This window comes from Podarcis cretensis, assembly GCF_951804945.1.
Source record: "Podarcis cretensis genome assembly, chromosome: 1".
Classification (NCBI taxonomy): domain Eukaryota; kingdom Metazoa; phylum Chordata; class Lepidosauria; order Squamata; family Lacertidae; genus Podarcis; species Podarcis cretensis.
The window spans coordinates 101,396,958-101,415,656 of NC_137170.1; the positions used below are offsets into that span (position 1 = coordinate 101,396,958).

Below are 18,699 nucleotides of genomic sequence, written 5' to 3' on the forward strand. Positions count from 1 at the left end.
GGAGCAGGACTACATGATTCAACCCATCCTGAGACCACAAGATACATGGATGATACATCCTGAGATACATGGATGTATAGCTAACCAGTGAGTAATAGAAATATGGCAGGTGGGAGTACTCAAGCACCCTACACTATTCAGAGATCCAATACATTCTGAAGACCAAATAAGCAACTTGAGGCAAGTTGAAGGAACAACTTCTGGCTATATAATTATTATCATTCTTTTCTTAGAATGGGTTTATGTATTCTTCACCCCTCTTCTGTTGTTAACCAGATTGTGTTCTCTGTGGGATTAACAAGAATGAGATGAAACAGGATAGGAGCTGCTGGTCAAGTATTATTTGTTTATACACCATTTATTCTGATTTCACCCCAGTTGTAAGGAGGGAGAGACTAGTAGATTGACGGGACCTTCACCTCCCACTACTCTGAACCATGTCTTATACTTCTGCCACAAAGAAGTTTCCTGCTTGGCAGGGGGTTGGACTTGATGGCCCTTGTGGTCTCTTCCAACTCTATGATTCTATGATTCTATGATTCAAAGTGTATTTTAATTAAGTTCATTCTTGCTCCTCCTTCCTCTGTGATAGTCACAATCCTATGCTTTCTTTAAACTTGGAGACATCCTTTTCAGTTACTAATTTTCTTTACGCAGTCTATTGATGCTGAGAAGATCAGAAAACTGTTGCACTGATGCAACTTGTTTCTTTATTTTACTCAAAGACTGAAAGAACTTCAAGGCTACCTATGGTTGTTTTACAAAAATGTTTGTACCATAAATTTAGCTTTTGCAAGGTTTTCCAGTGTAATTGCTCCAAGTTCTCTTTGAAGGTTTTTACTGCTATTTTGTGATGTTACTTTGAGGTAATTTCAAGCAACCCTTGCTCAAAGTCATCACATCATTGAGTTTCAAAGCAGGGAGAAATCTGTGCTTGTGACTTCACAGTAAGTGCTACATACATCATATTCCACAACACGGAATTCAAATGTTTATTCATCCCCGACTTTTCAAGCATCAAGAATGTATGCTGCTACCCTGAGAAAAAAGCTAATTATGAGGATATTTGCTGAAATTATAATGAAACTGACTAGTTTCTATCATATAATGATATTTGGGTTTTCAGGCATCTAAAACTTAAGTGTGTATGCGTTGCTTATTTCCAAACTTTCCAGCACATAATAATATTCCAGTGACCAGCCATTCATAGTCATGGATTTATGTGGGACTTACAAGTGGTAAACTGCATGCAGAACTGCACTTGGCAAAGACATCCAAGCACATCTTACAGCCTATTTGTAATTAAGTCACTCAATTTTCTCTTAACTCAGCAGTCTCCAACAGCAGCCAACTTTCCTGCTGTTGACAGAATGCCCTGTTTGGAACCTGGTGACACCAATCAAGAACAGTCGCTTTTCTTCTTGGGAAGGCAGCTTCCGAAGCAGCTTGAGTTAGTGGTGCATTATGCAGACTTCCCTGCTGCCTTGCCTTTCCCCTCCTCATAAGTAGAATGACTCAGCTGTCAGAAGGTCAGGTAAGCTCTGTCACTCCACCTCACTACCTGCCAAAGATGCAGAGCCAAGTGTCCTACTATCTACAAACTCAGACAATTGCTCTCTAGTTTTTTTTACCAGGAAATCTTCCTTCCTTTGTTTTTCTGAGGCTGCAGCTAAATTTGGGTGCCCGAACTCTTCAGTCTTTGTTGTTCTTTGCTTAGGAGTGCCCCTGTTGGCCTCTACTTTGCCCATGGCTTCCCCTTTCATAAATATATTAAACACTGCACCTTTTCCCTGAACATTTGCCCACTTTCCAAAAGGCATTTACTATTCCTGATCAACTCCTTGAAGCATTAGGTTGCTTGCTTGCTTGTGCCCTCATGTCCCAGTAAATCCTTGTCATGGTCACTGAATGAGAATTTCATTTTGCTTCGGATTTATGATGCTACAGAGGATCCCCACTTTCACTCTTCTGTCACAGGTTTCCAGCAGATAATAAAAGGAGTCAGATTTCAGCACTTTCCCCACCACACCACTTGATACTGAAGCATCACTGTGCAAGTATTATTTGATCTGTACTGCATCATTTATCTCACTCCTCACTTCTGGGACAAGCCTTCAGTAATTTGTCTTACGATCTGCCTTAAAAAAGAAAAAGTTTATCCAAAAAACCCTCTCCCTTTGTTACTCCTGCTTGGGTATCTCAGGAGACCCCCCCTGCTACCTAGAACAAAGCTCCCAACATAAAAGTTTTATGTTACGTGTAACATAAAAGTTTCTGGGCCAGTTCTGCCAGATGAACATCAGCTTCCCCTTCAGCAGATCAGAGTCAGGGCTACAAAGAGAAATGATTTTCTTAGCACCAGATTAATTTACTCCACTTGTTTAATAAGGGCTTATTCATAGAATGAACATAGGAAGTGTGGGAACAATATACCTTTTGAACAGAGCACAGGCAACTTTTACACTGTTTATGAAGTTTTGCCTAAATGTTGTGGAGCAGAGATGCTTAAAATGAGCGTCTTCTTCAGTTTGACACTATTCATCTACAGTCCACTCGGGGAGGCTGTTTTCCATATCCCAGCAACACCTGAGGTGCAATTGGTAGGGATATTTGAAAATACCTGATCTGTTGTGGCACTCACAATCTGAACTGCCCTGCTATGGGATTTATTTAGCCTTGTCCCTGATGATATTCTATGTCCAGCTGAGAGCAGTCTAATTTCAGTGGATCTTTCGCCTGACCATTGATTACAATGATTGTTCTTGGCACTCATCTTGGGAGAGGGGGAAATCACATAAACCTTCTCAAACACTGAAGTTACAGGACTACACTGACTGGCTCTGGCTTTTGGCTCTGGCTGCATGTTTGGCAATCATGTGAAGTGCCCCTATGCACACACCGAGTTATGAGCAAATGATTCCTCCATGCAAGGGAAACTCCTGGACCAATCAGGAACACTACTTTATTATTTTATTTTTATCTTGCTTTTCAGACAATTATTGTCTTCCAATTGCATGCACAATTTTTAAAAAGAATGAGAAGCCCTGCCACAAACTAAGTATGTGTAAGAAGTCCCGTTGGAGCAGGCCAAAGACCACCTAATCCGGCATTCTGATCTCACAGTGACCAAGAAGATGCCTTGGGGAAGTGCACAAGCAGGGTGGCTTTTGTAAATTAAAAAGAGAAAATGAGATATGGAGATCCTGTCTTACAAGCTTAAAGGACAATACACTTCGGGGTGAAATGGGGAGGAGAAACAGAGATGCCCTTCAGATGTTGGCGGGCTCCAGCTCCTGTCAGCCACAGCCACTATGGCTAACAGACAGGGTTCATGGGAGTTGTAGTCCAATAATTTGGGGGATCTGGAGGGCCACAGATTCCCAATCCCTGTTTTAGCAATTCAATGTGAAATGGAAAGGAGGGAATTTACATTTTTAGTTATTAATAATCAATTAAAATGAAATAAATGGAGTCTACTCAACAGCGCCTCAGGATTTTCTTCAGCCAGCACCTACTTGGTTTCTAGTCTTTCCCCAGTATGCATTACATCTTTCCTATACTTAAAAGAGCAACATAATTCAGTGCAAACAGAAATGTCTGTATAAAGGGCAAACGGGATTTTATAAAAAGCTGCAAACCAGATTTTAAGTATAGTATTTAAAATCACATTCTCACAGACAGCTTGGCCTCAAGCTAAAATGTAGCCTGTGGGTAAGCACAATTATTTATAAATAATTCATGTTGCTTTTAATGCTTAAATATTAATTCTTTTGTGCTAAAAGCATCAGGATAAGGGAAATCCGTGAGGATAAATTGTGATTTTTTAAATGAAGATTTTAATTTGTGTATGTATATGCATGTATTTGTCCCTCAAAGCCTGCCTGGTTCTCCAGCACCTCATACACTGAAAGCATAAAGGGGGAGGGAAATGATCCATGCTTCTGGAGCAGGGCAGTTCAACCTCTCAGACCAAATGGGCTGCAAGAGTTCTTTGACACAGAGCCCATGGGCCACAAAATTAATTAAATTTCTGTATCTTAAGTAAGAAGTCATTGCAAAGCATACTTCTCAGAAACATCATTTCTGTCAAAGGCCTTGATAGTTTGGCTTGTACAACATTGCTGTTTACCATACACAAATTCAATCCAAGCAGATGAAACCTGAGAGCACAGAATGAAGGAAGTTGTAAATTCACTCCTTCATATGAGCTTGCATTCTTTAAGTATTTATATAGTGCCCTTCAGTCCTGAAAGGGGTCTAAAAGACAGTTAATTACCATAAACATACACCTCAATACAGTGAAAACTGAAAGCACTGGAAATATATAAACAATTACTTTAAAGATAGCAAATAATAATAATAATAATATGCATTTAGAAATTAAATTATAAACCACTGAAAAATAAAAATGTTTTAGTTGCCACTTAAAAACTACAAATGATCAGAGAGGGGGTCAGCCAATTTTCTCTAGAGAGAGTTACAGCTGCTGTGCTACAACTGAAAAAGCATGGTCATAATGAAAATGCTCCCATCCTTAGCACGTGGTATATTATATTTTGACTTTTTTTCTAATGGAAGTCCAGAACATTTACTAAGATTTGTTAACAATCCTTCAGATGTTCTGAGTTGTGTACATCTCTTATTTTATACATTTAAAGGTAAAGGTACCCCTGCCCGTACGGGCCAGTCTTGACAGACTCTGGGGTTGTGCGCCCATCTCACTTAAGAGGCCAGGGGCCAGCGCTGTCCGGAGACACTTCCGGGTCACGTGGCCAGCGTGACATCGCTGCTCTGGCCAGAGCCAGAGCCAGAGCCAGAGCCGCACACGGAAACGCCGTTTACCTTCCCGCTGGTAAGCGGTCCCTATTTATCTACTTGCACCCGGAGGTGCTTTCGAACTGCTAGGTTGGCAGGCGCTGGGACCGAGCAGCGGGAGCGCACCCCGCCGCAGGGATTCGAACCGCCGACCTTTCGATCGGCAAGCCCTAGGCGCCGAGGCTTTAACCCACAGCGCCACCTGCGTCCCACTTTATACATTTATACAGGCTCAATTTTGAAGTTCTTCAATACCAAATACCATATATGCGTTGATTCAGTTTAGCAGTACATTCGCATGCATGTCTACTTGGCGATGGGGGAGAGAAATTATATAAAATGCCAACCTTCCTTGGTGCAATTTGGTTTGTTTTCATCACTGAAGTCTCCACAGTCGTTGTCCCCATCACAAGCCCAATGACCTGGAATGCATCTGCCATTGGAACATCTGAACTGATTGTCAAAGCATGAATGAGCACAGTTCAGTTCATCACTGCCATCCCCACAGTCATCATCTGTAAAAATGTGTAAATATTTTTACTCATGCCTTAAAGTAGTCTTGCGAGCTATAAGCAGAAAATAGAATTTAGGATGGGTTCTCACTTCAGTTTAACTAGGCTTTAATTCATATTATTTTCTCCTTTTCAAATCAAAGTTCATACACACTCAACAAGCTAATAATTGTGTACATTTAAGTGAATAAAAAATCCTCACCTTTAAACAATGCAACTAATACTACAGATAGTACACATATACATGTGTATGCACTTGACTCACACAACCATTTTCTTTATCATGAGACAAGAATATATGGACTGTGAATGTGTGTGTGTGTGTGTGTGTGTGTGTGTGTACTGTCATGTAATACATTCCCTATGTGATGGGGGCCATGTGCATTTGATGCCTCCCAACATGTAGAAGATCCTCGCTTTAGGAAGTACTGAAAAAAAGCCCAAGTGAATCAGAACAAGAGGCTTATATATAAACCACGACACTTGAACAATCTGAGAAAATTTCCAGAGTAAGGATGTTTCTACCCCTTCCAAATGAGATTCTGCCCTCCATATAGAGAATAATTACTTCTTTACAATGCAGACTTTCAGGGAACTGCCATCGGCTCAGAGGCGAGAAATAGAAGGGCAGTTGTGTTTAAGGGAGTCTCCGAAAATCTTGCGAAGCAGTTCCTCTTCCGGCGAGGAGGAAAGCCCCACCTCCAGTGGAGAGGAGGTGCTAGGACCAGAGGATGCTGGTGGGACCCTTAACACCGCTTCTGGCCAAGCCGGACAGGAGGGAAACACGCCCTTGCCATTGCCCATTCTGTGCAGTAGTCTGAGGCACAGAGAGGGGAGGAAACGGTTGGGGGTAATGAAACTCTTATGTTGGGGGAGGTCTAAAATACCACTCCCAGATTCTGCTAGCAATTGAGCCAGACATGAGCTTTGGGGCTCTTCACTGTAAATAGTTTGCACCAAAATAAAGCCTGTAAAACACAGGTTGGAGTCCTGCCTGGTTGCAACCGCAACAGCACCTGACACAGACAAAGAGAAGGAAGGATAATTTTGTGGTATTGTTTCATTAAATATGATGTTTCAGTAACTATTCAAATAACTGGATGCTCATGTCCTGTAGCAAAATGTGCTCTTGGTACACTAAAGCATTTACCGTAAGTTAAAAACATACATATGGTAAAAAAAACTGAATTATTGGTTCTTACCAGCATCACACTGCCACTTGCTACTAATGCATCTTCCATTTTTGCATATAAAATGAGCTAATGGGTCACAAGTAGGGAACTCTGTAAAGAGAAAAGTTTAACATGAAATGACAAAATGAATATACCAGTTTGACTCTTCCTTCACCAACGCAGGGATGGAAAATAAAAGTGTTATTACATTAGTAATTTTGATGACTGATTCACGAGAAAATAATGTATATCTATAAATCTGTGCCATCTTTTAAATGCCTTCTGAAAATGCTTCCATTCCACCAGGCCTACACAGGCAATGAAGAATACATCTTTCCATAATGGTTTATTGATATTTGTCTTTAACATTTTAATATGTTTTTAATTGTATGTTTTATGTATAATTGCTGTAAATTTCTTTTTTCTTTTGATGATATTGTGGTATATAAATATATACCACACTCTACCCTGAGGTTTCTAGCAATTGGTATTCAGAAGCAAACTGTGTCCAACAGTGGAGATTTAACATAGCCATCAGGGTTAGCAGCCTTAGTGTTTAGTACACAGATAAACCTATAAAATAAAACATTTATGGACAGTCCCCACATATTTCCTGCCACCAAAGACATCTGAATGTATTAAACACACTAGGATTATGACCAGCTCTTCTGATAGTCATACCTGATTTATGTCAGAACATAAATTAAATTAGCTCCCAACTTGTGTATACACCCTGAGAGATGTTTATACAGAAGTCACATGTTTGGTATTTTTTCTCGGAGTCCTTTAAAAAAATTATTTACTGTACTAGCATTTATTTATGGAACTATTGAACATATTTGCTAAAGCATTATTATTCCAGCTGAGAAGATTTCAATGCAAGTTGGAAGCTAGATAGAGACAGGACAAAGGTGAATCAATGTAAGACACTGTATTCACCTTTACTGCATTATACATAGCATATCTTGCTTCTGCAGACAAGGTTGGAATATATTATGGCTAAAGCAGAATCAACACACAGTGTAACGCTAGAGAAGCACCCACCCAAAAAGTAAACATACAGTGGTACCTCTGGTTACGTACTTAATTCGTTCTGGAGGTCCGTTCTTAACCTGAAACTGTTCTTAACCTGAAGCACCACTTTAGCTAATGGGGCCTCCTGCTGCCGCTGCGCCGCAGGAGCCTGATTTCTGTTCTTATCCTGAAGCAAAGTTCTTAACCTGAAGCACTATTTCTGGGTTAGCGGAGACTGTAACCTGAAGGGTATGTAACCTGAAGCGTATGTAACCCAAGGTACCACTGTATTTTGTTACACTAGCTCTCCTTAACAATTTTATCAAGCAAATAGATGACGCCTAAATCCGAATTGATATGACAGCTTTCTTTATTTCAAACTTGGCTTCAAATGAAAACCAACACAACTGAGAACATTGAGCTGAAAACTACCCTAACAAGAAGACTGTTGCTTGCCTAACAGTTGTGATATAATAATTTGTGCATGCTATAAGAATTGCTGGTGATGTTGATAGAGATCAATGTACCTCTGTTTTCGTTGCCTTGTGCAGCTACTTTCATAGCTTTGAATTTATATGGCTTATATTGTAACATTTTGATATTGATGTATATTCTATAAATATCTAAGTGATTTGGATTAACCAGTGAAATGTTTGTTAACTAAATGAGGATTTTTGTGTGTGAAAGAGATAATGTTGTTCATATGTCTAAGGAAAATTTAATTTGAATGTCTATTAGCTTGCACTTTCTTAGAAAAAACAAAACCTTTCAGCATTATTTCTCATACACAACATGGAGGAGGAGGGGGAGGAAGCTTGTGAGGTCTCAGCTAAAGGCAGTTCTGCTATTACAATACCCAACAGTATGCAGAAGAATATTGCTTTAAATCCTATGCTCCACAGGGCTCAATACAAGGATAGTATGGCGAAATCAGCATCTCAGAAAAGCAGACTACAAAGGTACAGGACAATATGAGCAGTATATCCTTTGTTAACTTAGCTTTAATTGAAAAAGGAAATGCTGAGTGAACAAGTGCTCAGTGTCAATTATTCTTGAAACTCATTGAAGGTCTGTTGAAAAACTCACGCAATATTCTAATGTGTTTATGGTAAGCAGAATTAGCACATGGCTCTTTTTCATATTATCTAATTTAAGATCAAGATACTAAGGATGTCTTGGTCATCCTTTGTATACGGGTGTTAAAGATAAAAAACTGGTTTCATATTTAGCCAAACTTAAACTAAAAATGTCCTGAGCCAGACATCCTGGAGAGTGAAGTCAAATGGGCCTTAGAAAGCACTGCAAATAACAAGGCCAGTGGAAGTGATGGTATTCCAGCTGAACTATTTAAAATTTTAAAAGATGATGCTGTTAAGGTGCTACACTCAATATGCCAGCAAGTTTGGAAAACTCAGCAGTGGCCAGAAGATTGGAGAAGATCAGTCTACATCCCAATCCCAAAGAAGGGCAGTGCCAAAGAATGCTCCAACTATCGCACAATTGCACTAATTTCTCACGCTAGCAAGGTTATGCTTAAAATTCTACAAGGAAGGCTCAAGCAGTATGTGGACCGAGAACTCCCAGATGTGCAAGCTGGATTTAGAAGAGGCAGAGGAACCAGAGACCAAATTGCAAACATGCGCTGGATTATGGAGAAAGCTAGAGAGTTCCAGAAAGACATTTACTTCTGCTTCATTGACTATGCAAAAGCCTTTGACTGTGTCAACCATGGCAAACTATGGCAAGTTCTTAAAGAAATGGGAGGGCCTGATCACCTCATCTGTCTCCTGAGAAATCTCTATGTGGGACAAGAAGCTACAGTTAGAACTGGATATGGAACAACTGACTGGTTCAAAATTGGGAAAGGAGTACGACAAGGCTGCATTTTGTCTCCCTGCTTATTTAACTTATATGCAGAATTCATCATGCGAAAGGCTGGGCTGGATGAATCCCTAGCCGGAATTAAGATTGCCGGAAGAAATATCGACAACCTCAGATATGCAGATGACACAACCTTGATGGCAGAAAGTGAGGAGGAATTAAAGAACCTTTTATTGAGGGTGAAAGAGGAGAGTGCAAAATATGGTCTGAAGCTCAACATCAAAAAAACGAAGATCATGGCTACTGGTCCCATCACCTCCTGGCAAATAGAAGGGGAAGAAATGGAGGCAGTGAGAGATTTTACTTTCTTGGGCTCCATGATCACTGCAGATGGTGACAGCAGCCATGAAATTAAAAGACGCCTGCTTCTTGGGAGAAGGGCAATGACAGGCCTAGACAGCATCTTGAGAAGTAGAGACATCACCTTGCCAACAAAGGTCCGTATAGTTAAAGCTATGGTTTTCCCAGTAGTGATGTATGGAAGTGAGAGCTGGACCATAAAGAAGGCTGATCGCCGAAGAATTGATGCTTTTGAATTATGGTGCTGGAGGAGACTCTTGAGAGTCCCATGGACTGCAAGAAGATCAAACCTCTCCATTCTGAAGGAAATCAGCCCTGAGTGCTCACTGGAAGGACAGATTGTGAAGCTGAGGCTCCAGTACTTTGGCCACCTCATGAGAAGAGAAGACTCCCTGGAGAAGACCCTGATGTTGGGAAAGATGGAGGGCACGAGGAGAAGGGGGCGACAGAGGACGAGATGGTTGGATAGTGTTTTCGAGGTTACCAGCATGAGTCTGACCAAGCTGCGGGGGGCAGTGGAGGACAGGAGTGCCTGGCGTTCTCTGGTCCATGGGGTCACGAAGAGTCGGACACGACTAAACGACTAAACAACAACAACAACAAACTAAAAATGCTTGTGTCAGGGGTTCAGGAGCAGAGGCACAGGGGAGAGAGAGAGCGGAGAGCGAAGGGGAACAATCCGAGGGCAGCGTAGGGGAGTATGACAGTGGGCCGAGAGATTCCATGAGCTTCTCCAGCGATTCGGAAGATTCCCAGAAGGGGGCACCGATGGCCAGGGCAAGGGGGGTCCCGGGAAGGACGCGCCAGAAGCAAGGGGCCAGCGGCGACTCCCAAAGCAGCAGCTGGAGATCGGGACCAGCTTCCCCACCAGGGCGTAGCGGGGGGGAAGAGTCCCATGCGTCAGGGCCGGCTTCCCCTCCAGTGGGGAGAGAAGATGAGGCAGGGCTGACCACGCCCCTATCGCTGAGTGAGGGAACGGAGGGGAAGTCAGACCCAGCCAACCCCCCCGAAGGGGGAAGCAGTGACAGGAGCAGTGTAACGGTCAGGAGGAAGGTTGCCGGCTGGGCGCGCGCGCCAATTTCAAATGTACAGGAGCGCGGGACAGCAGGGAGGTCGGATTGGGAGCCAGGTCCTAAAGCACGCCGGAAACAGGGGGAAGAATCTGGGGAATCAGCATCAGAAGAGTCCAGAAAGGGCGACACCCCAGCGGGCAGGAGGACCCAGAGGAGAAAGGAGCAAAGGAGGAGGTGGAGCAAGGCTAGGGTCTTGAATTGGTGTCGAGGGGGAGGAGATTCAGATGGAGCTTCAGCGGTCTAGGGTTGAGACGTAGAGCTGCACGCCGCGGCTTTGAAATGGAAACTGAACCTTAATAAAGACTTTTGTATATAGCAAGAACTGGCGTTGGTCCTTTGTGAGCTGGGACCTTGGGCAGCTCTGACAGCTTGTTTTCGAGAAAGCATCACAGGCAAATTTTTCTCCCCCACCTTACCTATAATATAGCTAACTTTTACATACAACTTGATGTAAAGTTGTGCCTAAGTTGCAGGGGCGGCACATCCCCTTCCCTGCCTTGCTGCTCCCACCACTGCCATACCTGTTGTCACTGCTGCTTCTCCACCTGCTCTGCCACTTCCACAATTTTCGGTGAGAACTTGCATGATTTCAGCTGATACCAAAGGCAGCAGAGAACCTGCAGGTCTGCATTGTGGGGCTTCAGCCATCTTAGTTTGCTTAGATGGCTGAAGCTAGAAAGCAGGAGATGCCTGGTTCAAAACCCGTATCATCCATACATTGAATGGACAACCACAGCAAACCATATTCCCTTGGCCTTGGCCCATCTTATTCAGTGTCAACAACAGCACTGGCCTTCTTTGCAGAGTTGTTGTAATGATGAATGTGATAATGTGTGCAGGAATGTCTCGCCGGCTGGGCTGCAGCTGCAGTAATAGCATTCCAGCTGCAGCAATGCTGCTGCTATTGGGAAAAGTGAGGCAGTGGCAAGGTCAGGGCTGCACACATGCCCCAATGGAGCAAATATGGCACTTCCACTTGAGCAGCCATACAGTCCCACTACTGCCTTGCCAGACGGCTATTTGTTGTGGTTCCACCCCACTGGACAAGCTGCTACTGGATATATGTGCAGTGCTTTGAATATTCAAAGAACAAAGTGGTAAGGTATAACATAAAAACTAAGGGATACTTGACCTCAAACCATTGCTGTGCCCTGAAAAACTGTTGTTGTGGTGGCTATCATATATAGAATTGTTGTGAAATCACTAAACATGCACATTTCTCCCAGTGGTATGCTCAGATCAAGAATGTTCACACCAGGACATATTCTTCTCAAACATCTACCTTCCTTTAAATTCGTACACAGGAAGCTGCCTCAGACAATTGGTCTTTCTAGCCTGCTCTGTCTGGAAGTGGCTCCCCAGGCTTTTGAAGAGCTTTTCTTCCCCCAGTCTAACGTGGGGATCAAACCTCGGGCCTTTCATGCAAAAAGCATGCGCTCAACTATAGCTACAGCCCCTCTCTATGTAAGGCCTTTGTGGAGGTTGAATCAAGTTATATCATTCACATATCTTGAATTGAGGTTTATAGGTATCTTACCGCAGGAATGAAAATGTGTCTATAGATGTAACAATATTAGGGATAAAAATACACTATTTATTATATGTTCACCCAAGTGAATTTTTCAAATCAAGCATTTTGCAGTACCTGAATAAAGCACCTCAAGATCTTTTGACAGAGTTATTATCTGATATGCATAATATTATTACAATATTATTATTATATATTACTTATACAGCAGTGTCATTTACCACAGCTGCCAAGAAATTAATGTGCACACATTTTAATGCATTTTGTTAAAGATTTTAACTGATTTTAATCATCATGCTAACAATTCTAACTTGTATGCACAGTAAACAAAGTGTATATAAAGTTTACTTATGATAAATTTCTATGCATACTGTCAAGGTACCTTTTTAAACAACAACCACCACCACCAAACAAAAAGCCACTAGTTTTACGCCAGCAGCAAAAACAGTCTCTATTGTGTATGTCGTAGAAGAAGGAGAGGACAAAGGAAGAGAGGACTGAGAAGAAGGAAAGATGACAGACGAGGATTCTAACAAGTTGAGCAGCAGAACAGTGAGTGCATTTATCATAAAAATAAACAAATAAAGTCCTAAATAAAGTGTGAGGGCATGGGGTGGGGGGAAATAGATTGCTGTGATGGTCCAAGAAAGCAGCATTATTTATTTAACCTTTTATTTTGTTATTTTTTTTACCACACTCTTCACCTGTAGAGGTTACCAGAGCTGCTAGCAAATCAATAAAAAAAACAAGGCAGTCCTCACACCTTTCAGGTTTACAATCTGAAAGTCATGACATAAAAGGGAAACAGAAATTATAGGAGATAGGATGAAAATCACAAATCAGTTTGGAAGCAACTCAGGGAGAGCAAAGGGAGCTGGACTCACATGAAGTTCCCCACTAACTTGGTAGTGCAGTCCTATGTGTTTTATTCAGAAAAAGTCATCCTAGATAGCAGTCCCTCAGGGACAACCTTCCAGGGGTCAAGTGGCAGTGGTGTGTCAGTCCAAAGCCCAAGTGTGTTGAGGAGAAGGTTGGCAATGCTATGGATGTGACTCTTCCCTTCTGCACTGTAGGCTGCATTCTACCCACACAAAGTCCAGAGATTTCTACATGGACATATATCTGTGCATCCCTCTCCAAACAAGCAAGATGAATTATCATAGTCCAAGAACAAATCTCAGCAAGACAAAATGTCTTCATGAGGGCATGGTGCAGGGCCAGTGTAGACTGTGGCACAGGGAAAGTGGTGTGGCCTGAGGAGAGGGTGAGCCCAGGGAGAATCCAGAGGGCTGGAATGAGAGGTCTAGAGGGTCATATAGGACCCCAGGCCTCAAGTTCTATGCTCTGTGACACTTACTTCCAGCTCGGTCTTATCCAACTGCTGGGCATAGTGAAGCAGCTACCTCAGGAAGCTGATGTGGAGTGTCATGAAAGAACAGCAAATTGTGAGTTATTTGTTATTATTGAATTACATTTTGTTTCCTTGTGACTTCTGTTTTGTCTGAAATGCCAGTATAAGTTGGCAGCCATAGATACTCAACATCTTGGCTATTATTATTATTATTATTATTATTATTATACCATGCCCATCTGGCTGAGTTTCCCCAGCCACTCTGGGAAAGATGCAGCATTTGCTATAATGTCTCAGGCTGAAACACATCTTGGCTTGGGCTGACTGCAAGGAAATGTACATAATTTTGCAGCCTTGGGGACTCAAGCTTGCCAGCAACATACAAAGCCTGTTGAGCTTAATCTATGCTTGATAGGTCTATAATTGCATTCAGAGAAAGGAAGTAATTCAACGTTGGTGAAAAGCTACTTAATCTTGAATAGTAGTATAGCAGCCTCAGTAGGGTTTATTGATGCATCTATATCTATATCATCTATATCTATATCTATATCTATATCTATATCTATATCATCTATATCTATATCTATATCTATATCTATATCTATATCTATATCTATATCATCTATATCTATATCATCTATATCTATATCTATATCATCTATATCTATATCTATATCATCTATATCTATATCTATATCTATATCTATATCTATATCTATATCTATATCTATATAATCTATCTATTATCTATTATCTATTATTATCTATTATTATCTATTATCATCTATTATCTATTATCTATTATCTATGGTAGAGATCACAGGTTAGCCTCAAAATGCCCAAAAGGTGTTTAGGAGTCAACCAATGCACACCAGTTGTCTAAATGACAGTGCTGCCTCAGCAAAGGACTTTCAGAGGCATACATAGGAAAGAGCCTATCTCAAGTCTCTGTCCGGCTTTCTGTGGTGACCCATAGAAGAGACTCCTGTGAAGAAGAAGAAGGAGAAGAGTTTGGATTTGATATCCCGCTTTATCACTACCCAAAGGAGTCTCAAAGAGGCTAACATTCTCCTTTCCCTTCCTCCCCCACAACAAACACTCTGTGAGGTGAGTGGGGCTGAGAGACTTCAGAGAAGTGTGACTATCCCAAGGTCACCCAGCAGCTGCATGTGGAGGAGCGGAGACGCGAACCCGGTTCCCCAGATTATGAGACTACCGCTCTTAACCACTACACCACACTGGCTCTGTGCAGAACAACAGCACAACAGCTTATAGTAAAAGTAAATAAAGTCCTTTTTTTTTCTTTACCATACTCTTCACCTGTAGAGGTTACCAGAGCTGCTAGCAAATCAATAAAAAAAACCCAAGGCAGTCCCCACAGGGAAACATAGAGCAACTTTAATGTAATTCTAAAAAGACTTACTGCTTGATTTGTATATATATCGGTTTAATTTTTTACTTCCTCTATTAATCCCTGCCCAGGTTTTATCAGTACAAATTAGTGGTTGAAACTATTTACCACACACTATAAATGTGAATGTAAAAAATATTCATATCATGTGTGCGCAATGCTCTTTATTTATTTTTTTACTGCTTCTGAGAAGTGCAGTTTGTCAGAATAAAGGTAGGGCTGTTTTTCACATGTTCAAAAGAACTCATCATTTTTCATTGAAAGTGATGGAATAAAGTGCTAATGAAACTTGTAACCTTGCCAGCATAATGAAAGAAAGGGAAAAGCCTCCATTTGATAAAATCATTAGTGATCTCTCTGCAATGACCTCTATGCATAATGTGGAGTTTTTGGGGAGAGAGGGTGCATTTTTGTCTTGTTTAATCAGGGGAAGTCATGCTACAGTATTAAACATTGATCACCAGACATTCATTATTGGACTAATGCCTTTCTGTTTCAAGCTGAAATACTAAGCACTCTGGGGAGCATGTCCCTTTTGACTCATTTCCTTCTGGGTAAACATTATTTATCTGAAGCATCTTTACATTCATAGGATGGCTCTTGAACTCTGTGAACAGAACAGATGATAAGAACCCAGGAGAAACATAAAGGCAAACCTCCCTCCCCTCACACAGACATTCACACCCAACATACGTGCCAGCAATGGCACAGCAGCTCCTTCAGTTCTGCTACTGTGGTACTGGCTCAGAACCACTGTAATATATGGAAGGAATTTATTCTGTGACATTGGTCATGAGAGGGGTAAAGAGGTGAGACAATGCATTAACCCCTATGGATGGAAATCAATGTAAGGCTGGGGGAGGGGGAAGTATGCAGGGAGACCCTTCCGCCCGAAGGAGTTGGTGTGCCTGCTTTCTGTCAAAATATGTATTTCATCCCAAACTGTTTCCTGCTGAATTCCCAATAGCATTACCAAATCAGCAAAGAATAGTGAAAACAACAACATGCAGATATCTTCCCATCACTGAAATATCGCATACTTTATACAGGACGCGTGGAAGACTTTTCAGATGACAAAGGGAACTGTTTTGTGCATCCTTTTTCATGAAAAGGAAGGTTTGGGCAACAAATGGGAAGCCATAACATATGTCTTATTTCCAAAAAGGCTATTAATTAACTCACCACAAGATGCCATTTCATCCGATCCATCACCACAGTCATCTTCCCGATCACAAAGCCATGAACTTGGAATGCATCGTCCGTTACCACAAGAAAACTGGTCAGCTTGACATGTTCTTGCTTGAGAGAGAAATTGGCATCAAAATAATAAAGTATTAATTATTTCGCTTGACTACAATATAGCTCAACTATAGTCTAGTTGAATCATACGTACTTACTATATATCAATTTCATGCACAACCATACTTTTATAGTAGCATCATACTTTAATTAAGCCATTGAGCTTCTAATGCAAACTTATTTTAGCAAGCTGTCAAAAACCACTGTCAAAATTAAAGCAAATAAACCTCTTAAAACATATTTAACTTTTTTTTTAAAGGGAAAAAGCTTCCTGATATTCATGATATGGCCTTAGGAAGAGAAAAAAGGATGAGAAATAAAACAAAAAACCTCACAATAATCACAACACACACACAGGATTAAAAATAATAATATAAATAATGTAAAAAAAACCAACACAATATTCAAAGATACTTCAAAGATAATTCAAGTATGGCTACATTAAATGCCTATTTATGTTCTGAACTCTCATGTGCATCAGTGAAATCACTCAAAATGGAGAGTCGCCTGTCAGCTCAACAAAGCTCCACAGATGAGTGGCAAAGAAGCTTTCCTGCTTGGCAGCTGTGCTGCTAAAGGGAGCCCCGCTGACCCTCCGGCTCACGCAAGCTGGAGAGGCAGTGGATTTGCACAGCTGATGCGCAGGGAAGCTTCTATGCTATGTGTCAGCTGAGCTGGTCAACCAAGCCTGGTTCCCCCTCTGGCTCACGTAAGCTGGAGATGTAGCAGGGCTTTCTGACTAACAGCTGATGCATGGGAAAGCGCAGCAGCAGCCTCTTTCTCATTCATCACCTGTTAGCTGGGAGCCTAAGCAAAGCCCTGCCATGCCTCTGGATCACAAGGAAATATGATGTCCCCTTTGGGGGGGGGGTCTGTGGAGGGTCTCCTCATGAGCCAGAGGCACAGTGAGGCTTTGCTGAGGTCTCTCCCTCCAGGTCTGTCCCCCCAGAGAGCTGCATGTATGCATGGTTGCATGTGAATATATGTAAATGGGGGGATGCTGGTATATATAAATACATAAATAATTATAATTGCAGGATGCAGGATGAAAAATAACCTTACATGCTGTCTGTCAGTGCATCCTGCTTAATTTCAACTCCAACAAAATGTTTAAGAGAGACAAGTTTCTACTTTCAAAACAGCATAATGCTCTGATGGTCAAGTAAAGCCATATGGATAGATTAACTGCCAAATCACTTTGGAACAGCCAGGCACAAATAATAAGTAAAATGTCATTGGCATTCCAAACTTACTGCCATCAAAATCTCAATTCATTTAAATCTGCAGTAATCAGATAATCAGTAAGAGTTTGGTTCAGCGCAATTTTCCGCCCAGAGAATTTATTCAATGTAGGATTAAGATAAAACTTAGTCACCTCAGGAAGAAAGTTGTGGCTTCCCTCCCTCCTTTTTACCTGCACAAGTTTCATTTGATTCATCTTCACCACTGCCACAATCATTTGCTCCATCACAAAGCCACCTCTTGGGGATGCAACGGTTATTGTGGCACTTAAACTGATTGTCAAGACAGCTGTGATTGACTGGGAGAAAGAAATACTACATTTTATCTTAAGTACGTAACCAGACACAGTACTGCTGAAACACTGATCATATGGCTTATATTACATCGCATTTGATGCAAAAAGGGTGAGCGGCATATAGTGTAATGCTATACATGTCTACCCAGAACCAAGTCCCATCAAGTTAAATGATTGTAAGCCGTTGTTTTACCTTTGTTAAATAAAAAAAAAATCCCCAAAATTAGTTCAATGGGGCTGTTTTCCAGGTATATGTGTATAGTATTGCAGTCTTCACATTTTTAGACTACATACATTTCTTTACTCAAGGATCCTAACGTTTCAGTTGCAAAAATAAAATAATTCATAATTCTAAAATAAGAATTAAGGATTGAGATTTCCCTTATAAACAAATAAATCTACAGAATTGGAAGCAACAATTTTAATGTACAAAGGTCAGAAACTAAATCATCCCTCAAATATTTTTAATTAATTAATTAATTTAACAAAACGTATATACCTCTTGATTGTCTAAGGCTGTTTACAAAAACAAAAACATTAAAATATTTAATAAATACCAGGTATTTAGCAACATTCAAAATATGATGAAAGTGAACAATAGCTAAAAAGAGATAAAACATATGCAATTTCTATATGTCTCGATAATGCTGCCTAAACAAAAATGTTTTAAACAGGTGAAGGTACCTACATGTCAGAAAACAAGGCAGCAGCAGATGAAGTGTATTTGGAGGATACAAACCCTAACAGAGGAAACCCTAATAAAGATTTCCCCCACTCCATTCTGTTTTGTTGATCTGGACACTGGT

The 18,699-nt window shown here is 41.1% G+C and overlaps 1 protein-coding gene across 3 annotated transcripts in view; it reads right to left on the reverse strand.

The window, feature by feature from the left end:
- LRP1B (LDL receptor related protein 1B) overlaps nucleotides 1–18,699 on the reverse strand; it is a 782,700-nt gene that overhangs the window by 192,845 nt on the left and 571,156 nt on the right. For all 3 annotated transcript variants that reach the window (XM_079992449.1, XM_079992450.1, XM_079992448.1), the window contains 4 exons: nucleotides 17,771–17,896; nucleotides 16,240–16,356; nucleotides 6,530–6,610; nucleotides 5,163–5,330 (listed from right to left, as the gene is read on the reverse strand). In XM_079992449.1, the coding sequence (XP_079848575.1) occupies nucleotides 5,163–5,330; nucleotides 6,530–6,610; nucleotides 16,240–16,356; nucleotides 17,771–17,896 (492 nt within the window). The remainder of the gene's footprint in view (nucleotides 1–5,162; nucleotides 5,331–6,529; nucleotides 6,611–16,239; nucleotides 16,357–17,770; nucleotides 17,897–18,699) is intronic.